The following is a 23,032-nucleotide window of genomic DNA, read 5'->3' as shown; positions in this document are numbered from 1 at the left end:
GAATTTCTAATCTCTTTCTTTATACAGATTTATATCTGGTCACTGAAAGACAGTGATCTGAGTGGTATTGCATTTATTGACACACAAGTGTACATCCATTGTTTAACGAATGTGAAAGGATTGATATTAGCTGCTGATATCATGAAGAGTATATCACTGCTGCGATTCCAGGAAGATGTACGAGTTCTTTCCTTTGTTAGTAAAGTAAGTTACACATAACGATATCAATGAATTTTTCATCAAACCATAAAACCTTTATGAATGTTTGAAATGTTATGATTTTGAAGGATGCTCGTCCCCTGGAAGTTTACTCCTGTGAATACCTAGTAGACAATAAACAATTGGGATTCATTGGTAAATATTTTTCTTTCCATTAATCATTGGATTGTATTATGTATATATGAATATTCTAATGCTGACTACATGTTTTTACGGTTTATTGCAGTTTCCGACAGAGATAAGAATATTCTAGTCTACAACTATCTGCCAGAATGTAAGTATATTTATTCATCGTCCATAGACAAAACCGAATCTAGAATTCTAGTCTTGATGATGTTTGTTTGTTTGTTTGTTTCGACAGTGCGCGAGAGTCACGGAGGACAGAAGTTGTTACGTCGTGCTGATTTCAACGCAGGTAGTAATATCAACACATTCTTCCGTATTCACTGTAATATGAACGACCCATCGAATCCTGGTGTCAAACCGGCACCTCATCTCATCAACAGACACGTTACTTATTTCGGTAAATATCACTATTTATCTATTTTCTGACTCAGCTATGGAACAGCTGTTACCTGTAGTTGTTTGTAAAACCTAGAAAACTGTGGAGTTCTGCTACCTTTTCTGGATCAGTAGCGATTCCGGCTTTTGATATAAACAATGTCTCTGAAAGTCAGTTGTTCTAACAACAAACTGACATTTCTTTCTCATGAAATGGATTGAAAGTTTTCTAACTATGACATTGTTCATGTTACAGCTACGTTAGATGGTGGAATTGGATTTCTATTGCCTATAAGTGAAAAGGTGTACAGGCGTCTACAAATGTTGCAGAATTTCCTCACTAGCCAACTTTCTCATGCAGCTGGACTAAATCCAAAAGCTTATAGGTTAGTAGTGGAACTTGCTGATCAGGTTGTCTAATATATGAACAAACGGGCTAAATGTACTATGAAATTCGTTTTTAAAGGGCCGTGAAACATGATTTCAAAATGCTGGTTAATGCACAGAAGAATATACTAGATGGTGACTTACTGTGGAAGTATATCAATTTACCAGTTATGGATCGAGTAGAATTGGCTAAGAAAATTGGTACTTCGCAAGAACAGGTAATAACTGATTTGTTAAAGGTGTAAAACAGATGAAGATATTCATGTACCGCGGTATATTCATTTTGGGTTCTTTTTCTTCTTTACCAGATTTATGAAGATCTAATCGAAGTCAACCGTGTCACCGCTCATTTCTAAAGTTAATGCTATCATGAGTGACAACCATCTCAACAAATAGTTCATTAATCAATCATTTAACTGTTGTAAAAAACAACCATACATGTGTATATACCGTATATGTGATCATCAAATAAATTTGTAAATTTCTTAAACGCTCTTTGTGTTTTTTCTTTCGATGTTTCGAGGAAACACTGCAGTAGCTGGAATTAAGTGGAGGATTCGAAAACAATTTAGCCTTGAATTGACAAAAAGAAGGGCAACTCGAAGACAGGGATTCTCAAAGACAATTAATTCTTTATTCCACAAAAAGATCTCTTCTTATCAAATGTATTAATAAGAAGAAAGGATACACCCTGCCTTCCAAGCATTGGACTTCAAGTCACTACCTTTGAAACCCTAAAATTACTACAACAGTCCTGTAGTCCTGTTGTGTGAGGCCAGGTAGCCATTCTAAATAATCATCAATTTTGTGAATGTGATAGATCTCATTGGACGGATAATCGTTGGTTTTGACAGTCGCTATGCCGGATAATTATTTAGTACTTCAGAAAATCAAGGTTCGAGTGCAAATTTTGTCATGCAGAGATGAGAGAGAAAAAACAAGCTATTCAATTTACAGATTTTCAATAATTATTAAAGGAGAAAGAAAAGAAAGAAATTTATTGGTCCCCTGAGATCCAAGGAAGGTGCAAGAAGGTGTACGTAGGATAATATAATCCAATATGGAAATACTTCCTTATTCTGTTTTAGTTTAAATTAAAGATGGGTCAAGGATATGATTTCGTTGTTAACACCTCCGAAGACTTACACTTTCTTTCATCAAACAATTCTACTTCTATTACTGTCATTTTTCTCATTTGTTGGCATAGAGATGATAAGATAAGCATAGAAAAGCATAGCCGATAGGGGCCAAAGTTCCTTGCTGTATAACGCAGGCCAGTTCTTTGTCTTAGAACATAGAACTTAAGTTCAGAATAATGGCTTCGTTAAAAGGAAAGGTTGTCATCATTACTGGTAAGGTCATTTCTTAATTCGTAATCATGATTTTCCGCCCTGCATGAAGTAGCATAGCTTGTGAGGATACTAAATGTATTTGGACTTAAACATTCCAGAAAATCTCAGACTTCATATGTCTTTATTCCAGGTGCCAGTTCAGGTATTGGTTGTCAAACAGCAATTGAATTTGCTAAACTTGGAAGTAAACTAGTCATATGTGGTCGTAATATGGAAAATTTGAGAAAGACCTTCGATTCCTGCATTGCAGAGGGCTTGAAAGAATCTGAGGTAGTATAGATTCACCAACCAGATCGTTCTTAATCAACTCAAGAAATTATGAGTTATTGAGGGATACTTCCAAGGACACACCGGCCTAATTGTTTATTCACTGGTATGTTTAAAGGTTTTGATGGTTCAGGCTGAAATGGGTAAAGATGAAGACTTGAAGAAGATCATTGATGAATGTGTGGCTAAATTCGGTCAGATTGATGTACTTGTAAGTATTTCATTCATCCAAGTATCTCACAGAGTCAGTTTTCGAGTTGGCACCAGACGATCTTTGGAACGATCCTTTCGAGCTATAAATTCAGTCATTTTTTCTTCAGATAAATAATGCCGGTTTACTTCGCTACAATTCTGTTGAGTCGATATCTATGGATGAATATGATGAGTTATTTCGAGTTAATACTCGCGCTGTAGTCTATTTATCACACTTAGCAACTCCATACCTCACTAAAGTAAAAGGTAATTCATATAGTTCATTAAAACAAAAGTCTTGATTGCTCTGCAGATCTACTGAATTTTTTAACTGGTTTAAATTTTCTATTACCCGGTAATAGGGAATATAGTTGTTGTTTCCAGTGTGTCCGCTTTAAGATCGGTATGTATGATAATTCTTGTTCTTTTAAGACTGAGTAATAATGTTTTTACCCTGCTGTATTTCATCTTGCAGTTCGCCGGTATTCTTGGATACTGTATGTCTAAAGCAGCGGTCGATCAGTTTGTTCGATGTTCAGCTATTGGTATATAGAACTATAACCACACTCAAACGTGGTGCAACGAATAATAAGATAAAAACCCACTATCTACAGATTAAAACCAAGAATTTATTTATTCGAACAATCTAAAATATATGAAATACACGACGTTTCGATCCTAGAGATCATCGTCAGGTGACGATGATCCACCTGACGATGATCTCTAGGGTGAGATCGAAACGTCGTATATTCTATATATTTTAGATTGTTCGAATAGATAAATTCTTGGTTTTAAAATTCTTTTAATCTGTAGATAGTGGGTTTTTAACTTATTATTGGTATATAATTCAATATGTAAATTGTCTTTTTTTTCAAATCAACAGCCGTTCAACCATCTTCATTCTCTTTACAGAATTAGCATCGAAACAAGTAAGGGTGAATTCAGTGAAGTAAGCGAAAATCGAATGGTTTGACGAGTTAATCATTCACCCAATATCTGAGAGTTAATTGCGCTTTTTCTTTACTTCAGTCCTGGGGTGGTAGAAACAGAGATTCATAAACGTTCAGGCATGGATGAAGCGACGTATAGAAATGTAAGTACCGGGATCAGCCAGATATTATTATACATGTTCATTAATATACTGATGCCGATCATGTGTGCAATTTAATTTCAGTATTTGGTGCACTGTAAGACCACTCATCCGCTGGGACGACCAGGAGAATTAGAAGAAGTGTCAAAAACTATTACATTCCTAGCCTCTGATACTGCATCATTTATTACTGGTGCTTCAATTCCTATTGATGGTGGTAGACATGCTTCTTGTCCACGATGAAGCACAAATAGCGAAGATTTAGATTTCACCAAAAGTTTATTTATTCCTCATAATATAGACTTGATGTGCAAAAGGTTATCAGGGATTCAACGTTATGTTATGGTAATAAAAATGATTTAACATTCTAACATTTTCACTCTGCCTGGGGCGGGCCAGATTCTCGTTTATTAAATTCTAATGACAAACAATACCGGTATTCGTTTTGTTTTGATCAATTTGACCCAAATGGCTTCGTACTGAGTCTCAACAATTCGCCGTAGTTTTTGTGAGAACGGAATATTAAGGGCTTATTTGGTTCCACCCGTCTAGGGATTCGAACCCACTACGCTAAGTGAGTTCGGGGAGCGGATAAATAATAGCGATACCGGACCCCTGGCAAGCGAGGATAGGCGGAGTACTCCGCTATTTATTTTCTACTTGAGATCGGGATTCGAAACCTCAGGGTCAATTTGTTACATTACCATCAAACAACTTTTTTAAAAAGTCACTACTGCTCACCGCTCACCACCCACAACTTCCTGGTTTCTCAAGTGGTAAATTGGCGTTTACTGTGCAACTCTCATTGAAAATAATGGCATCGTTAAAAGGAAAGGTTGTTGTCATTACTGGTAAGCGTTTAAAAATGAAAGTGTATAGTTCATTATTGAGATTATATTCAAATAAAAATGATAGTGGGGCTGCATCTGCCATGATTTGTTTTTTTTTAAATTCCAGGTGCCAGTTCAGGTATTGGATGTCAAACAGCAATTGAATTTGCTAAACTTGGAAGTAAACTAGTCATATGTGGTCGCAATATGGAAAATTTGAAAAAGACCTTCGACTCCTGCATTGCAGAGGGCTTGAAAGAATCGGAGGTAGCCTAGAAGAGATAAAGCAATCAGATTCAGATCATTCTAAAACTTGACAAGTGATGAGTTATGGAGGAATATTTCCAAGGACACACCGGCCTAACTATTTTTCACTGTTATTTTAAAGGTTTTGATGGTTCAGGCTGAAATGGGTAAAGATGAAGACTTGAAGGAGATTATTAATGAATGTGTGGCTAAATTCAGTCAGATTGATGTGCTTGTAAGTATTTCACCCAGGTGTCTCCTCCCTTTCTCAGATATATGGCGTACATTTTGATTTCATTTCCTCTTTCAGGTGAATAATGCAGGTTTACTTCATAAAGGCTCCATCGAGAATTTATCTATGGATGAATATGATGAGCAATTTCGAGTTAACACTCGCGCTGTAGTCTATTTATCACACTTAGCAACTCCTTACCTCACTAAAGTGAAAGGTTATTAATTTATTGACACAAAAGCCTTGATTTCTGTAAGTCTTGAACTAACTTCTAATAAATGCTTCATTTCTATCAATAGGGAATATAGTAGTAGTTTCAAGTGTGAATGGTATAAGATCGGTATGTATAATAATCTATTGAGGAATAAATGTGGTAGAATCCTCTTGTACTGTCTGCTGTATCTATGTATGCTATTTCATTGCAGTTTCCTAATGTTCTCGGATACTGTATGTCTAAAGCAGCTGTCGATCAGTTTGTTCGATGTTCCGCTATTGGTAATTTCAAGTTGCTATTGTTTCCTTTACAAATGAAAACCATTTCAATTATTCGAATAATCATTAATCGAATGTTTATTCTGTTTACAGAACTTGCCTCTAAACAAGTGAGGGTGAATTCTGTGAAGTAAGTTAAAGCCACTAATTGAAAACATGGTGATATTCTTTTTCATGCAACTTATCTGAAATGATGCAACTTATTTCAGTCCTGGCGTTGTGAAAACAGAAATCCACAAACGTGGAGGCATGGATGAGGAGGCATACAAAAATGTAAGAACCGTACATTCATAATTATGTCGTTACATCGCGATCACTCACAGCTGATCATTGATATATTTGATTTGATTTCAGTTTTTGGAGCATTGTAAGACAACTCACGCGCTCGGACGACCAGGGGAGGTGGAAGAAGTAGCAAAAACTATTACCTTTCTAGCCTCTGATGCTGCGTCATTTATTACTGGTGCTTCAATTCCTATTGATGGTGGCAGACATGCTCTTTGTCCGAGATAAAACTATTCCTTATGATAATATATGGACTCCATGAGCTAAACAAATCATTAATGATTTAACATATAATTTTGTAGAATTTATTAAACTGTTTGGCTGATAATTGTTTTAAACATTTCATTCGTTTTTGCCTGATTTTTCACCGAGTACTGGATTTTAACTACCGGGTATTCTACTCTGATTCACCTTCTACAGTAGACTCCGCTTCAGTCAGATCTTTGGACTGTATAAATCTGTTCAGTTATAAACCGTAAAAATTTATGTCAGGTTCAGAAAGATATTTCAACAAACATATGAGTTAAACATTTATATGAATTCACCATATCTGACTCGAGCATAGTCTACTGTAGTAAGAAATGAATTGTCTGGTACGAAGGCAACAAATGTCCATCGCTCAACTACGATTGATTTATTGGCTGTTTGATTAAACTTTCATCAAATGAAGTAGCTAATGACTGCAGTAATGTCTGTGTGGGTTGTAAAGACTCGGAGACATGCTCGATCAAATGTTCCTGAACAGTTGACAGATCTGGGAATATATTCTGACAATATCCGCACATATACTGAGGTTGATTGGAATCTTGCTGCGATGCTGTTATACTATTTGTACAATGATTCTGTGTATGAATCGTTAATGATTGTTTGTCGTCATACATTTCTCCACACTGCAAACACGGATAACAATCGGTTTCGTGTGAACGCATGTGATCCTCTAAGTGTTCGTTATTCTTGAACGTTTTTGAACACCGCGAACACCGAAACAGTTTCTCTTCGTGGACCGAATAATGTTTATGTAACGCGGAACGATACGGGAATGATTTATCGCATAGTTTACATGTATACGGTTTATTACCCGTATGTCCGTTTATATGATCTTGTAATTGTGTATTTCGGTAGAATCCTCGGCCGCAGTGTGGACATAAATACGGCCTGGTTCGTTCGTCGGCGTCTTTGTGCGTCGTTAAATGATACTGCAAATATGAATTAGTGGTGAAACCTCGATTACAGATTTGACACACGTGCGGACGCTGTTTTTTGTGAACGTTTAACACGTGCTGTTTCAAATGTTTTTTACGTAACGATTTTCCGCATAATTCGCACGTGACCATTTCCGACGGAGCTCGTTTGACGTTATGGACTTCACGAATGTGTTTCGAATATCGTCTCAAACCGTGGAACGTTTCACCGCACATGTTACACGTTCGATCTTTCAGTTGATAACCGCCCTTTGACGATTTCTCAGCTGAATTTTCCTCATCTACGGCACTGGAAATATCATCTTTAACGATTTCAACGAACACGTCATTAGAGCTTTGTTCATCGTTGTTTTTAGATTGTTCTATGTTTGAATCAGGTTCTATTTGAACCGGTAAAGTAAAACGACTTCGCGCTCGCGTGTATTTATACCGAAACTTCGATTCAGTTTGTTTACTATCATCTTCATCTTCCTCTTCCATCTCTTTTAACAATTCCAAATCTTTAGCCGCAACCTTTTTCATTAATTTGTCGTTTATATATGTATGCGCTTGCGTAATACTATCAAAGTTTCCTTCTAGAATGTATTTATCATCGATATGAGAAACTGTTACGTTGTAATGCTGCTGAATGAAGTCTATCAGATCCGTAGCCTTTTCATCGATATAATCAAGTACTGTCTGTAGAATAGTAGCCGTTACAGTATGAAATACCTACAAGTAAACAAATGATAAAATAGATACCGCGGTTCATGAACTTCACATGTTCACATTTGGAAATATGTATAGTATCTGGGGCCAGTTGCATAGTCATGACTTAAGTCCAAAAGTGGTCTTAAATCTTAAGACTGGTCTTAAGTTGTTAGATTAGCTATAGAACTAAGTTGGTCTTAGACTGGTCTTAAGTCTAAGCCATGACTATGCAACTGGCCCCTGGATCTTAACAGGCTACAATTTTGAGGAATGGATTTTATCTTGAAAAAGCATCCACAAGCACCACAATCGACAATTAAATGAGAGATAAATTGAGTACTATTTTAATACAATAATCGTTTTATTTATAAATGCACTGAGATGATGTGTGAAAACAAATTCATGATGTCGGCGATATCTAATATAAAAGCAAGTTACAAATAGAAGATTGATTCGTTTACCAAAAATGAACAAACCCCTTCCAAATATTTAAATTGGTCGATGTCTAAACTGGTATCTTAGAGCTGAGATAATGAACTATTTACAAACCAACTGTAAAATATCGACATCGCATCTAAAAGTTTATTTGAACATAATGATGTAATTAATATATATATATATATATACAATTATAACAAATCAACAATTACACATAATATATGGTCAAACTTGCTTTAGTCATAGGGTAAGTTGTCACAATTACATGACTTACTTGAGGGCTTGAGTTTGACTATACAGTCATAGCTGGGACGATAGTCGCGTTGATAACTAACACGACATTTGAAAATGAATTGCAAATACAAATTAGGACTCAATGTGACCACTTATCCAATGATGAGTCAGCGCAGTTTGACTGTTATAAATCATCAATCTTTCACTGATGTTCGATCTTTTTCAGACGTTCGACGGCGATGTTGAGATTCTTTTCTAAACTCTGAATACGTTTGTTTAAAGTATTGATCGGTTTCTCGATAGCGTCGTACAACATATCGGTTGTAATATCGTCGAGTCCCGAATCGGCTAAAATATCGTTTATATTCGATTTGATATTCTCGAAGGTGGCGCCGCTGTTTTCGTCTGAAACCGCGTTCAACAAGTCCTCGGCTTCATCAATCATCGATTCTTTACAAATTAGCTTCGCCGCGAAATCAGAAGAATCTTTCTCGCTTAATTTACGTTTTCGCGGTAAAGAAAGTTCGGTCTCCGATGACAAATCTCCTTCACTGCTGATGACGCTTTCTAATCCGAATTCGCCGTGCAGTGGTACCGAGAGATTTGTAAGTTGTTGTTTACTATTGCCGGATTTTTTAGGTACCGGCAATAGAAGGTAACTACCTTTCTTTTCAATAATTGAACTACCGGACGCGGATGCCTCGAGTGTATTGAGATTTTTAACGATGGCGTTACTCGAAGATGATCCCAGTGACACTATTCTCGCGATCCCGTCCTCACCAATAACTATTTTTGGATTTGACACAACTTTAGCCGACGGAACGCTGCTGACTTTCGCCGATTTCCCTCCTCGACCATTTTCATTCCCGAAACTGATAGGGTTAGAGAGCAATCCGGTGGAGTTTCCTGCAGGTGACTTCGTCGTTGTCTATGACCAAGAACAAAATAAAATAAACAGCCGTTTTGTAATTAAGATGAATATTACGCAATATGAATGAATATCAAGTAGTTCAAACAATTTCAAATCACTCCACATCAAACTCTACAGACGACTGGTTATATTATTGTTATCAGTAACAGACTTTCTGATTCTAAGTGTCAAACTCAATGTTCTCCACAAGGGGTTTTAAAGGGGCGGCCACCTCTCTGAAAATCAGCCACCACCTTTTAAATATCTTCTATGCCTCTACTACATATAAATTTGATGTAAATTCTTTGAATACATGTACTCAACAAATTTACCGGTAAGTGATGAGTTACTGCAAAAATAGCAGATCTTTCCAAAATTATGCATAATTTTTAACATTTTTTGGGAGACCAGAAGCTTAGTTACTTCAGCAGAATCAATGAAGCCCCTCTGAAATCCTGGCATATGGAGAACATTGATCAGGGCCTAGCAGCTAGCCTGTTAAAAATCCAGATATGAATGACTTTCAATTGAATTACCTTCGTCGGTTCATCCTGAGATTGACTGCGTAGAATAGATGGAGGAGCTTCGTGCACTCTCACAAGATGGATGACTATGTTCTTGCGTTTCTTGAATAGTCGAGGACACTCGGGACAGTGGTAGTGGATCACACCTCGTAGGTCTTCGATACAAGATCTGGAACATCTTAGAATACCTCCATCTGCAAATACAAATTTCACATTTCAACAAAAAAATTGTCGAAAAGAGTTCATTAGTAATGTAGATGTCAGATTGATGAACTGTAAAAATATTATTACAGACATTTTTCATAGATTTTTGTTACACATTTTGATGATTTCACAGGTTTTCACAATTTTTAAGCAGACATCAATATTTCACATTTTCCAATCACTCTGAACCACGAAGATGTAGATGCTCATATTGCATACATGCGGTACATACCACTTACCCTTATAGCTAATCCGATTTTCCCAATGTACTTTCAAATGTCTTGTTAGTTTATGCATAAATGCTGGCTTAAATCGCTGGACATCACACATCGGACAGTGATATTTATGACAGCCACATTGTGGTTCTTTACATTTCTGAACTAAGTTTATGAGACTTTGATAATCTCTGAGATACGTTTTTGAAAATTCCTGCAAACGATAGAGCAACGCTACAGTGATTTTGTTTAAGCCGCCATTGGATAAGTCGTCAAACTACTTTAATCGTCACTATTTTGAGTCTCAATTTGTAGTTCCAATATATTTTACTAAGTCGTCTTTTGGATAGTTTGTCAATATAATGGTCATCCTAGCTTCGACGACTTGAATGTGCATTGAAAGTTTGAAATCAATTCATTAAGCTACAAGGCCCTTTTTGATTGTGCTCTCTTCAGGTGGACCAATCATTCTTCTCCCAATAGGAGATATCTGTTTCAGAGATAATGCAATTTTCAAACGTAGCAATCGAAAGGGAAAAAAGATAATTCCACATCTGGAAGAGCACAATTTTATTGGTTACATACCGTATCGCCATCTCTGTAAGTTTTAACTGCTTGTCGGACGATCTGAGTGGTTGTATGTTGGTCTATATCAGTATTTCCGACATCGTTAGAATCCAAATCTAAATCCTCAGCTCTGATTATCACAGCACCGCCGGGGGTACGTTTCTCCGGAACCTTGTGAAGTGGACTTCCTTCAAAGTTTTCCTCCTCATCTTCTAAAAAAACAATCAGCTTAACGATTACAATCAAAAATCATTTTCAGTCCATTCCTGAAGGTGACTATTAGAATTAGTTAAGTCCAAACATCAAATTATATTATATTATTATTTTCCTCCTTATTGTTGAATTTTATGTCATGGCTCAAACTGGCTTGAGCTGTGCTGGCTCTACTTTCTATCTTGTTGGGAGTCTCAATTAGTCTTTCTTTCGAAGTGTTGGTTTACTGGAATTCGACTGTACAATCGAATAAATTAGACAAACAACAAGCAAATATTTGATTTCATAGTCGCGCGGTACCTGGAAAATTAACTTCTTTCGGCTCAACGACACTATATGGTGGATAAACATCCAACACCGGGGTTGACGTCTTTTCATCGAAGGTTTTTAATGATGTATCAGCGATTGGTTGCTGTTCCTGTGAAATGTTCAGCTCACCTGCACAGAAAATGAAAAATGAAAGTTAGCATAAATATTTTCATATCTTGTAAACCATAAATGAATGATCAATGCTATGTTTACAAGGGATATGTAGTGCTAACCATCGGGCTTTACTTAAAATCAAAGCCCTGAACCAAAAACGAGTCAAATACAAAATATTGATTCCTTTCCAGCTTTGAAAAGTTAAAAGATTTTTCATTCAGAGAAGCTTTTCATTGATTAATTAGTTCAGGAATAGTTTTTAAATACTTCTCTATATTTTGTAGAGCTGTGAGAATTCATAATGTAAAGCCCTTTTAAAGTAATAAATCATCATTATACTGCTTTCATTGATGAGAGTGAATAATGAATAAAAGAAAGTCTGGGTTAGGTATAAAAGTGACTAACCTGGTGGGGCATTGATTTCTTGTACAAATGTGACAGTTGCTTGACCATCTTCAGATACATGAACAACTTGTCCTAGAGTTTCAGTTCCATCTTCTAACTGTAGCGTTACGTACTGTGGTTGTTCAACACTAGTAGCAGTACCTGCAGTAGCTGCAGCTGCTACTGCTGTATTACCAGAATTGTCTTCAATATTCTGATGTGAATCTTGACTGTCAATCAGTATAACTGTTTCTTCTGACGTGCTCACGTCCATGACTATAATATCTTACACACGCTCCTGAAAGTATTACCGTGAAAGTATTACGCAATCTCCTTTTTACAGCAGTCCCAAGAAGGATTTGAACCTGATGACACTGCGAGACTCTACGCGTGGTATGATTAGCCCAAGTGTACAGGTGTGTACCTTACGCCTACGGTGATTCAAGCCACGACACAGTCTAACGACGCAATCAGCAGCCAGGTTCAAATCCCTGCTAAGACTACGAGGAGGGAGGATGGCTGATGATGAGTGTGTAGAGGTCTGAATACCGGTACCAGACATTGTTACGGTGAGGAATAACAGCTAGATACTAGACTAGTGTAAGTAGATAGATGCGCTCACACCCACTCAACTGGTGGAAACGCCTAACACTTCAACGTTAGCCCTTTTTAAGCCTCGCTCTTATAAAAATCTACTTAAAAAAGGAAACAGCACAACAGGCCTTTTTTTTATAAAAACCTTCTCAAAATTGATGTTCATTTTCTTCCAAAAATCTTAGGTTAGAAATTATTGCATAGTAACAACTCCCCATTAGGTCTATGTTAAATCAATTAAGTTGATTGAATTGGATTGATTTATCAGTATTTGTCGTTTTCGTTCTGTTTGAATAAAACGCGTGAATCTGATTAAAAATAGACACGCTAAAAATACCTCCGATCAACCGGTTTAAACAGACAATCAATAATTCAATCCTGTTGAATACGAAAAATGAGTAAAAACTGACTGAAATTCAAACCTTTTTTTCAATCAAACCCAAGCCTAACGGTGCATTGTGGGCCGTTCGATCGACTTCCGGCTTGATCATTTAATGGAATTTTTCACTATTTTCCGCTTAAAGGTGAGTTTATCAATCAAACTGATTCATGAGATAAATCTAAAGCGTTCTATAGAATATAAGATGAATAGTTTCTGGTGCATTCAACAGTTTAAACTCGTACTGTTCATTTTGCGGGGCCTTTCAAAATTCAATCTAATACAATTTCATTTTATTCAGCCCATTTCATTTGGAGGTCTATATTTTTTCCCCAGACCAAGTTTGATCATCTACTATTCATTTAATTCAGAAAATGGAGGAAATTTAACGCGATGAACCCGTCGTCAAAACCCGAGAAACATCATCATCGTAAAGGAGGAGATAGAGGAGGAGGGGGTGATGTCTCGTACGTCGGCGTCACTTCGAAATCTAATAATCCGACACCTCAAGGATCGGTAGCAGCTAGTCCGGTTCCTCACACCCCTAGAGCTACTCCAGTTCATTACGATTATGATTCTCAATCGTTGTGTAGTATGGATACTCCGGGACCGTTCGAAATGTCTCACGGCGGACGAACACCTGTCGTTCATCTAGGATTAATCTCAACACCTACGCACACTCCCGTCGTTCCGCACGTTACTCATTCATCTCTCATATCGACCCCGGTATCGCATCATTCGTCAAATCAGCACCAAGCGGAAAAATTATGGGACCAACGCCCCGTGTCATACCCACCGGCCCCGCAACATAATATGGGTATGGATAATGACTGGGACGCTCGTGAGGAAATCCGTCAGCGAGAACTCGATGAGGCGCGAGCACGAGCCGCTCAGATGGAAAAAACAATGCGCTGGTGGTCGGACTGCACGGCGAACTGGCGCGAAAAATGGAGCAAGGTTCGAAACGAACGCAACAAAGCGCGCGAAGATTGTCGGCATTTACGTTTGAAATTAGAAGCCGCGTTGAACGAGATCGGCGCCGTGAAACGCGAGAAATCCGAACTGGAGTCGAAAATCGGAGAATTAAAACATCAGATTCAAATCGTTCCCGCGGAACAAGATATCGATACGGACAACAGTCGAACGACGGCGGAACAAGAAAAAACTGTGCAGGAAGCTTGTAGCGAAACACAAGCTTCAAATACAGAACTATCACAATCAGAAATAGATGAAAATAAAGTGACTAATTCAGCGGTTGATTCGGTTGATAATATCGATGCAGTTAGTAGCGCTAGTAATCTATCTCAGGGCAAAGATGACTTAATTATAGACAATACATTATTAGTCGAACAGAAGATCGCAGCAGTTTCTCTGAAACTCGACGAAGCTCAAAAAACAATCAAAGCAGAAAGAGAGTGAGTATAGATAGGGATTCTACTTTTGCAGTTCTTGATTACAGGGCAGGCGAGGATCCACCAGGTGTCACCAGTAGTGGCTTCGTCTTCCGCCTTCAATTTCTCCTACATTTCAGTTGGATTCAAATGAGGTTTTCTCTTGAATAATACAATGGAAATAAGTCACTGAATAGAAAAATTAATTTAATCCATATTTCATCAGTCCTGTGATTATGTATGCATTTGCGAGCCTAACAATCTATTTTGAAGTCGATTGATTGATAATGGTTGTGGTGGTTGCTCGCTCTGGCCGTGCGCTAGTTCAAGCTTATTTCTTTTCGGTTTTCAGCGAAAAAACTCAAATTACCAAACAGATGGACGAACTACAAAGAGAACTTTCTACGATGAAAATTAAGTATGACGACCTGAAACTTTCAAATCAAGATAATCTATTAGAGGTAGGGCGATTGATTGAGTAAACTACAACTTGATAGAATTTTCTCCAATTCGTGTTGAAATATTTTGTAGCTGACCAAATTACGCGATGAACATGAGCACGAGTTGGGTAGAATGACACAAGAATTAGAAGATGAAACCTGTTCAAGATTCAACATGGATAAAACGCTTTCTGATCTTAGGAAAGAGGTATGTTAGTTGAGAACCTGAAAGAATGAGTCTTAATTTTGTCTGAAGTCTATAACTCGAAGATGTGGTAAGAGCTGTTCTTTTCAATTGTTTTCTGATAGTTGGAACGTCTTCAGGCGGAGAATGCGGCTGAATGGGGCAAACGAGAACGGTTAGAAACTGAAAAAATAGCTCTAGAAAGAGAAAACAAAAAACTACGTCATTCGATATCGGAAATGGAGGAGAATTTAGGCAAACGTAACAAAATGACTCTAATGGATAATGATATGAAAATTATACAACAGGATTTACATGATAAGAATAAGGTATTATTGTAATTTGCTACATTTTATCTATTGACAATTTATCCGTCGTATGTCTCAATTTTCAATTTGACTCGTCATTTTCAGGAGTTATCAGATCTGAAACATAGTCATAATAAGTGTAAAAAGCTGCTACAAGAACGAACTACAGAATTAGAACACGCTCGCCGACGTGCTGAACAGTACGAGATCGACGTGAAAAAACTACGCGCACGAATTGAAGAATTGCGTAAAGACCTGGCTAATGCCGAGGATGAAGTGAGTGGCATGTGCTTCCCAATAGATACAGGGCTCTGATGGATCGTGGAATTAAAAATTCCCTGATATTTTCCTAACCCTTTACTAAAGATTGCTTGATGAGATTATTAGATATCCTTCCATATATGGGGAGTTCCTTGAGGCACTCGTCAACAGCAAAACAACCAAAATGTTAATTCCAAAACTTTTTTTTGTTCTTTTCCCCAGGTGGATAATCAAACTAACAACGCGCGTAGAATTCAACGTTCAAATGATGAACTACAAGAACAATTGGAAGGAATACAAGTGCAATTCGAACACGCTAAATCGAGGTAGATTTTGAAATACTTAAAAATTGAAGCACTAAGATATTTGATGATGTGATATTTGAATATTTTTGTTGTGTTTTATAGGTTACGTCGTGCTGAAGGAAACTTACCTCGTTCATCGAGTATGAAATCATTTGATATGATTGATATCGAAGTATCCGGTACTGAACCGGAGACTGATGAGGAACAGATCTGATAATCGGGAACCTCAAACGCTGCTGTGGACGTTTCCACTTATGGCATGCAAGGATCTACAAGGTGTTAATAGTAGTTTGTACTCATTCATCCAAGCTCAATTTATTCTTCATTTCAATTGAGCAAATGAACTTTTTCACAAATCGATTATTGACAATTTTCGACTGAGAACTCATCACGTTATCTGGCCGGATAGCTTGCATTGTAGTTTCCAATTACTGACGAATTTTCAGTTTATTGTGAGTCCTTCACACATAGTCTTGATATATATTTATCTGCAAACAATGTATAATTGTTATATAATTAATGATATGTCCCATTTTATTTTTTTATTTATTCCTGTATGCTGCCATTATTCAAACATATCTTCTTGAAATTGTGGTCCCTTCATTATAAATCATCATAGGATACCCGTTGTATTATGTAAGCTAGAACGTTTTCTTGTTTCTTATTTGAAGGAAAGTATTGAAGATTCTTTGCCAAGTGATATTCTGTTTAGAACTGTGATACTTTAATGATATCTTGTAAAGAATAGTTAGAATCTCTGTTTAGCGTTTCTGAAATTCTGAATCGAAGGGAACAAGGATGAAATGATTTGTCTTCCTACATTTGGTCGCTACAATTAATATAGTCAGTTTGATTTTCGCCTGTTTATTTTTATATGGTGTCATTAATGCCACATTTGCACAAATTCTTTTTTTTTTCAATTGATTATACACATGATCATATGTTAAATTATCATGGAAAAATATATAGTTATGTTTTAAACTAATAATGTTGATTTTATTGTTATTATTTGTGAAAAAGTTAACCTCCCCCCACACAGTGATCTCCGTCACTCTACGATCCTAGTGGTACATCAGACACAAGTCTGAGGTTCTTGGCGTAAAATAAAAGTCTTGATTTCTTTTGAGTTGACTCGGACTATAACTGGAGTTGGTCCGTAATTTAGAAAATCATAGTCCGTAATTAAAAAAATCTATCAATTATAAATTTTGACAGATACGCAGAATAGGTTAAGCGAGAAGCCACGATGCATTCCCCACCTATCGGCTTTTACATGAACCAGCATCGCAGATCATACCGCCATCTATTAACTGCGTTGGCAGTTGACGATACTACGTAGAGTTGATTGATAAAAATTACTGAGCCATTTCTGCGCGTTGTGATTGGCTGAACGAGTAAACTCCGCCCATGTTTATAGTAAGATGGCGCCCCTTTCACAAGATGCATTTTTCACGAGAAGCGCTCGCAAACGATGGATGTAATGGACTAAAAGCGAGAGATTCATATCATTTTAACCTATCTACCTCATAGATAAGATGACTGCCTAGGATTGGTGCGCTAAAACGAGTGAGGTATCCTGTAATCAGTGGTGTAATTCCGATGGTTCAAAAAGTTGTGGACAATCCTAGTGCAGCTCCACAACAACAGTGTCAGCAGTGACAGTCAGCGGGTTACATAAATCAGCTGTGAGTAATTCCGTTCTTCTAATAAATGTAAATAACCGATTATCTGATGCAGTGTGGTCCATGTTTAAATGATGAGATGGCGGCGTATCCAACTCCGATAGGAAACCACCAGCCCTCGTGCCCGCTGTGTTTTGATCAGTTAGATGATCCGAAAGTTCTGCCTTGCCTGCATACGTTTTGTAGGCCGTGTTTAACTCGGGAACTATGTGGTGAGAGTATCTTACGATGTCCGACGTGCGGCCACAAGGTCCAGTTAGGCGACGACGGTTTGGAAAGTTTACCGTCGAATTCGTTTATCTCGAATATTTTGGACGTAGTCGTAACTCAGGAAGAAGAATACGAACCGTTGCGTAATAACGACGACGGTCTCGACGATACGGCGATTCAGAGCTGTAACTCGTGCGATGACGGAAATAAAGCTACCTCTCAATGTCGCAACTGTAAGGAGTACTTATGCGATAAGTGCGTACACGCCCATCAAAGAGTACGTCTGACCCGGGATCATGAGATCATCCGATTCGACGGGCGAAATCACAACAGTTCGATAATCGCTTTGAATAATCTTCACCAGTTCAACATCAATAACGGTATCGATCGTCCGTGTAATTATTGCGAAATGCACGAATTTGAAGTTTTACGGCTGTACTGCGATACGTGTACGAAGCCGATCTGCAGGGAATGTACGATGAATCTTCATCAACGACACAACTTCATTTATTTACAAGACGCGGTCGAGAATTCAAAGGCAATAACGATGAAGCTTCTGTCCGACGCTAAATCAGGGATGAAAGCGTTGGAGGAGAGCATATCTTTGTCTCAGGTAACGGCTGAACATGTCGAGATGCGTTCGCAGGGGGTCGCGTCCGAGATCCGTCAGATAACGCATCGTCACATGGCCGCTCTCGAAGCCAGGGAACACGACTTGTTACGACAGGTCGAGAAAATACGTCAGGCCAAAGGAAAAACTCTTCATTTGCAAATGGAAGAGTTAAAACAGGGACTAGCGAGTCTCTCTCAAACTGTTGAACATTGTGAAACTGTTATCGATACGGGTAGCGACGTCGAAATACTTAAAACTCAAGACAAAATCGTAACCGAAATGCAAAACATTCGTCATCTGCGAAACTACCTCCAACCTCATGAAGATGATTTTATTTTATTCACGCCTCCCGACGCTGCGTTACACGTCGCTATTTGTCAGATGGGTTTTGTATCGAGCAGCGCGTACGCTCCGCTCTCGGTCGCGTCCGGCGACGGCATAAAGAGGGCGCTGAAAGGCAAAGCCGCCTGTATAATCGTACACGCTAAAGATCACACGGGCGACAATCGTATGATCGGCGGTGATCCGGTCGGCGCGGTAGTCGAGAGTCCCGAAGGAGTCCTTTATCACGCCGAAATCGTCGATCGCCAAAATGGCACGTACGGAGTGAGCTATCGACCTCAAACCGAGGGCGTACACGTTCTTTCCGTGACGATCCGCGGCAAGCATATCTGCGACAGTCCGTTCAGCGTGAACGTTCGCTGCGGCCGAAACTACGGCAACATCGGATTAAATCCAGTTCTAACGTTCGGCGGCGAAGGAGAAGATGACGGAAAGCTGTGTCGTCCGTGGGGCGTCGCCTGCACGAAAGAAGGTCATTTAGTAATCGCCGATCGTAGTAATAATCGCGTGCAGATATTCAACGCTGAAGGCGTGTTTCTGCGCAAATTCGGCACGCCCGGTTCGCGTAACGGTCAATTCGATCGACCTGCGGGAGTCGAAATCGACCACTTACACCGTATTATAGTCGCCGATAAGGATAACCATCGCATCCAGATATTCAACTTTGACGGTATTTTTCTGTCGAAATTCGGCGAGAAAGGCAACAAAAACGGACAGTTTAACTATCCGTGGGATGTGGCGACTAACAGCGAGGGTCAGATACTCGTATCCGATACTCGCAATCATCGAGTACAACTATTCACGACCGACGGTCAATTTCTAAACAAATTCGGATTCGAAGGCCCGATGTGGAGACATTTTGATTCTCCGAGAGGCGTCTGTTTTAATAATTCGGGCCAGGCGATTATTACCGATTTTAACAATCATCGATTGTTGGTTCTGCAACCGGATTTCCAAGGAGCCCGTTTTCTCGGCACGGAGGGTTCGGGTAACGTTCAATTCATGCGACCGCAGGGCGTCGCTATCGATCACGAAGGTAATATCATCGTCGCTGATTCGAGGAATTATCGTATTCAGATAATTAATCCGAACGGCAACTTTTTGTGCAGGTTTGGAAATCACGGTCCCGGCAGCGGACAACTGGATCGTCCGTCGGGTATCTGCGTTACGCCGGACGGACTGATCGCGGTTGTTGATTTCGGTAATAACCGCGTGCATCTGTTTTAGACAAGTTAGTGCTCGTGATGATTTTGCTCAGGTATTATACTCAGGGATAGGTTAAAATGTCGGTTGAAGACGGAGAGATAGTGAAAGAGAGAAGGGGGGATAGGTATATTATCGTTACATATTAACCTCGTAGTAAATCAGTTAGGCCTATACTGATTCTAAATGATTGATTCGCTGATCAGTCGCGTTTTTTCGTTTGTTTTTAATTTCTCGACATTTACCATGACATTACTCTAATAATCAATAGCCTTATATATATATATATACATATACATATATCGTGTATATTTGTTGACGATTTTGTTACGCTTATCACTATGCCAGTAATCTATCAAATATTTCGTTGGTTTGTCATTGCGCTAGTTTACGTTGCCAATTTGAACACTATTTTATTGAATCTATGATGTGACTAGAGCCGGTGCAAAATTAGTTAATTTTAGATTATGGAGGAGGAAAAAACGCTGCATTATATCAGATAATTGCTTTATATGGACACGTGTTGATCCTGCAGGATAGATTAGATTCTTTACCGATTAATTATTCTGGGCATTTTCCTGTTGTAGTATTTTTGGGTTTAACCCTTAGAAATGCAGTTTTTAACGATACCCGGTTTCAAAAGTTGTCTCTTTTCTATATTTGTGACCTGGCTTGTTTATGGTGTCAGCGAAGGTGTTGGGATGTTTTTACGTGACCTGAGATAATGTGTAGATATTATTGTGTATCGTAATTTGATTGCTTGGATATTCGATTATTACCGGTGGTTTAAAAAAAGTGTATAATTTGAAAAGGTGTTTTAATGAATTCTTCTCGTAGCTTATATTTGCTACGTAGGCCGTGTCGCCTCTAGATCTAAAACTGAAATGATTGCGCGAGCGATGAAGATATTGTCCATGGGAACTGTAGAGTTAGTATGATAACTGTGAACACTTTCTACCTCACACACTGGAAATCCACTTGTGTATATTATATATACATATATATATATCTTATTATATATGTATTACTATTATTATTATTATGAATATTGATATTGGTACTTTATTATTATTGTTAACATACGCGTTGCTTTTTCTTCTTCATGTTGAACGTAATCTATGACGGGTCTTACATAGTATAAAAATATCAACGATTGTCAAGAATTTGAGAAAAAAAAAACGACGAACGCATGCTCTGCTTTTTTATGCAACTAGAGATTGAATATTACGTAATTAACTGTGTATATTTAATAATATTATTATAACCGACTAAAAAAAAATCGCTCATCGTAACCGCTACAGTATTGCTTAAAATAGTGGCACAAACTGCATTGTCGCGTTGAAACAGTGTGATGATTTCCGTGCTTTAATGATTATAATTTTAAACGACACACGACCTCAGGAGTTAACGGTCTGCTGTATTGTTTTCTACGCCTTTGTGATTTTATAACGCAAAAGTAATTCGAACAGATTAGAATAGTTTAGATATGAAGTGAATAACTATGGTATTCAGGAAAAGTTTGCTTCACTGATGAATGTATGTGGATCGCTGTAAAATGTTTCACTGTTGTTTTGACCTAGTTATTTTTCAAGCATAAAAATAACATTGCACTGAATAGCCTTTTAGGACACAAGTTTTTTTAGGCCTGGATATGTTCAAAAACTAAAGCGTCAAACTGCTCGGATTAGTTAGAATTTTTCCTGTATTCAATTAAATCTCGGTGACTTGATTCATTACTATTGAAATGAGAGTATTTTGTGTGAAGTTTATGAAAAATTTGCGAATGTCAGAGTAGAAACCCCTCGTATAGAATTACATTTTGATGGCTAATTTGCATCGAATGTTGCCTCTTTTTCAGTGTCATTCAAGTTATAAATGACGTTTCGTTGAATATGTTTTGAAACTTACGAAATCTTCCATAAACGCGTAATACAATATTCTACCATCGCAAAATTCTTGTCTCAAACTCCTTTTGAAGGAAGATATGTCAAACAAAGGCAGCTTATGATGAATGATTTTCTAAAACCCGGTTTTGCTTTTTTCGGTTGTGCCATCTTCATTGAACCACGCTAAAATTTTTTTGCGTTTTATAAGGAAAGAGTTCTTTGTGATGATATGATGTATTTTAGTTAGGTGAGTATCAAACGAGAACTTTTAAAATTTACTTAATGTTTTTGTCATAAAATTTAGACAGGAAAATCTAAGCATGAAAATATGTCTAATAGCTAAAAGTTATCTGTATGTTACATGCCCCTCCAGCAAAGCAGGGCATACTAAAAGTTCTTTTAACAAACTAATCCATAGGATATAAACTTCACACTGTTAATTGTTAAAATTTTTTGCACAAAATTGACAGTTCAGTTGATTTTGAGAAAATCTGATATTTTATTTTTTAAATAATCATTTCCAATGTAGTTAAAACTATCCCGTCTTTGTGGAGTGCCATTAAAAAGTATCGATATGTCTGTATCTGATACAGTCTTTTGCTTTGGTGTGCTATGGAGTAGAAGGGTCCTAGACCAACGTATTGTGAAAAAAGTCCCTTTTAGAATTTGAGAGAATGGTTGGTATATATATATATCCATGTAAATCTATTGAGCAATTTAAGATTGTTAGTCATCAGCTGGTATATGTTGATGTACTTCTTAGTGTCGGGTATATTTTCAGGTGATCGTATATTATTGTACCTAATGTTTTGTGGTTATTTTCTTTGTCATCAAATGAATTTTGGATGTCTTGTCTTCACGTTTCTACATTCGGTAGTTTGTAATCCGGAGTAGTAAGATATCGTATTTACATGCCGTGTAGTTTGTAATCCGGAATATCACATTTCCATGCCATTTATTTTTTAAGTCATTAATAATAACTTAGAGGCGATATGATAGTGGTTAAGAGTATCAGAAGTTCAGATTTTAGAATACTGTATTTATATCGGAATTACTTTTGCTTCATTTAGATTACTTTAATTTTATCATCTCTTGTTTAATGGAGAACGTACAACTCATACGTAGTACTCTTAAAGT

The 23,032-nt window shown here is 37.7% G+C and overlaps 5 protein-coding genes across 7 annotated transcripts in view; 4 read left to right on the top strand and 1 right to left on the bottom strand.

Annotated features, from left to right (window-relative positions):
* LOC141901032 (cleavage and polyadenylation specificity factor subunit 1-like) overlaps window positions 1-1,568 on the top strand; it is a 45,766-nt gene extending 44,198 nt beyond the window's left edge. The window contains 7 exon segments of the mRNA XM_074788101.1: window positions 28-204; window positions 288-354; window positions 446-493; window positions 581-742; window positions 977-1,106; window positions 1,187-1,325; window positions 1,416-1,568. Of these exon segments, the coding sequence (XP_074644202.1) occupies window positions 28-204; window positions 288-354; window positions 446-493; window positions 581-742; window positions 977-1,106; window positions 1,187-1,325; window positions 1,416-1,463 (771 nt within the window). The 3' untranslated portion in view covers window positions 1,464-1,568.
* A 769-nt stretch (window positions 1,569-2,337) lies between these two features.
* Window positions 2,338-6,412, top strand: LOC141901149 (uncharacterized). The gene is made up of 18 exons (XM_074788248.1): window positions 2,338-2,459; window positions 2,590-2,729; window positions 2,845-2,937; window positions 3,047-3,185; window positions 3,281-3,321; window positions 3,394-3,463; window positions 3,831-3,867; window positions 3,948-4,011; window positions 4,093-4,233; window positions 4,736-4,859; window positions 4,966-5,105; window positions 5,227-5,319; window positions 5,395-5,533; window positions 5,616-5,656; window positions 5,742-5,811; window positions 5,902-5,938; window positions 6,018-6,081; window positions 6,163-6,412. The coding sequence occupies exons 1-18, from the start codon at window positions 2,423-2,425 to the stop codon at window positions 6,319-6,321; spliced, it is 1,629 nt and encodes a 542-aa protein (XP_074644349.1). The 5' UTR covers window positions 2,338-2,422; the 3' UTR covers window positions 6,322-6,412.
* A 7-nt stretch (window positions 6,413-6,419) lies between these two features.
* Window positions 6,420-13,135, bottom strand: LOC141901033 (uncharacterized). 3 transcript variants are annotated; one of them, XM_074788102.1, is made up of 7 exons: window positions 13,114-13,135; window positions 12,119-12,395; window positions 11,591-11,728; window positions 11,096-11,289; window positions 10,535-10,724; window positions 10,104-10,285; window positions 6,420-8,006 (listed from the first exon to the last, which is right to left on the bottom strand). In XM_074788102.1, the coding sequence occupies exons 2-7, from the start codon at window positions 12,369-12,371 to the stop codon at window positions 6,717-6,719; spliced, it is 2,247 nt and encodes a 748-aa protein (XP_074644203.1). In that variant the 5' UTR covers window positions 12,372-12,395; window positions 13,114-13,135; the 3' UTR covers window positions 6,420-6,716. The 3 variants fall into 3 exon arrangements, with proteins under 3 accessions (XP_074644203.1, XP_074644204.1, XP_074644205.1); XM_074788103.1 differs by lacking the exon at window positions 13,114-13,135 and adding an exon at window positions 13,029-13,081; XM_074788104.1 differs by lacking the exon at window positions 6,420-8,006 and adding an exon at window positions 8,559-9,585.
* Window positions 13,136-13,160: 25 nt separating this feature from the next.
* Window positions 13,161-16,886, top strand: LOC141901034 (coiled-coil domain-containing protein 102A-like). Its single transcript, XM_074788105.1, has 8 exons — window positions 13,161-13,215; window positions 13,442-14,485; window positions 14,814-14,922; window positions 14,993-15,109; window positions 15,211-15,414; window positions 15,499-15,669; window positions 15,877-15,980; window positions 16,062-16,886. Exons 2-8 carry the CDS (start codon window positions 13,464-13,466, stop codon window positions 16,171-16,173), a joined length of 1,839 nt encoding a protein of 612 aa, XP_074644206.1. The 5' UTR covers window positions 13,161-13,215; window positions 13,442-13,463; the 3' UTR covers window positions 16,174-16,886.
* An 834-nt stretch (window positions 16,887-17,720) lies between these two features.
* On the top strand, window positions 17,721-20,261 carry LOC141901378 (E3 ubiquitin-protein ligase TRIM71-like). Its single transcript, XM_074788584.1, has one exon. The coding sequence runs from the start codon at window positions 17,721-17,723 to the stop codon at window positions 20,031-20,033; it is 2,313 nt and encodes a 770-aa protein (XP_074644685.1). The 3' UTR covers window positions 20,034-20,261.
* Window positions 20,262-23,032: the final 2,771 nt, after the last annotated feature.

This window comes from Tubulanus polymorphus, chromosome 3 (genome assembly GCF_964204645.1).
Source record: "Tubulanus polymorphus chromosome 3, tnTubPoly1.2, whole genome shotgun sequence".
Classification (NCBI taxonomy): Eukaryota; Metazoa; Nemertea; class Palaeonemertea; order Tubulaniformes; family Tubulanidae; genus Tubulanus; species Tubulanus polymorphus.
The sequence above is the reverse complement of the archived record's forward strand: the minus strand, read 5'-3'. Positions and strand labels throughout refer to the sequence as shown.

What these genes read in the sequence shown, in the direction of transcription:
- LOC141901378 (XM_074788584.1), top strand. Translation starts at nt 17,721, where the DNA reads ATGGCGGCGTATCCAACTCCGATAGGAAACCACCAGCCCTCGTGCCCG.
- LOC141901033 (XM_074788102.1), bottom strand. Translation starts at nt 12,371, where the DNA reads ATGGACGTGAGCACGTCAGAAGAAACAGTTATACTGATTGACAGTCAA. An exon ending in GAAAGAAGTTAATTTTCCAG is followed by an intron (nt 11,290 to 11,590) that starts GTACCGCGCGAC and finishes TTGTTTTTTTAG; the next exon opens with AAGATGAGGAGGAAAACTTT. An exon ending in AAATCGGATTAGCTATAAGG is followed by an intron (nt 10,286 to 10,534) that starts GTAAGTGGTATG and finishes TTGTATTTGCAG; the next exon opens with ATGGAGGTATTCTAAGATGT.
- LOC141901149 (XM_074788248.1), top strand. Translation starts at nt 2,423, where the DNA reads ATGGCTTCGTTAAAAGGAAAGGTTGTCATCATTACTG. An exon ending in AGGGCTTGAAAGAATCGGAG is followed by an intron (nt 5,106 to 5,226) that starts GTAGCCTAGAAG and finishes GTTATTTTAAAG; the next exon opens with GTTTTGATGGTTCAGGCTGA. An exon ending in TGTTCGATGTTCCGCTATTG is followed by an intron (nt 5,812 to 5,901) that starts GTAATTTCAAGT and finishes TTCTGTTTACAG; the next exon opens with AACTTGCCTCTAAACAAGTG.
- LOC141901034 (XM_074788105.1), top strand. Translation starts at nt 13,464, where the DNA reads ATGAACCCGTCGTCAAAACCCGAGAAACATCATCATCGTAAAGGAGGA. An exon ending in ACAATCAAAGCAGAAAGAGA is followed by an intron (nt 14,486 to 14,813) that starts GTGAGTATAGAT and finishes TTCGGTTTTCAG; the next exon opens with CGAAAAAACTCAAATTACCA. An exon ending in TTCGAACACGCTAAATCGAG is followed by an intron (nt 15,981 to 16,061) that starts GTAGATTTTGAA and finishes TGTGTTTTATAG; the next exon opens with GTTACGTCGTGCTGAAGGAA.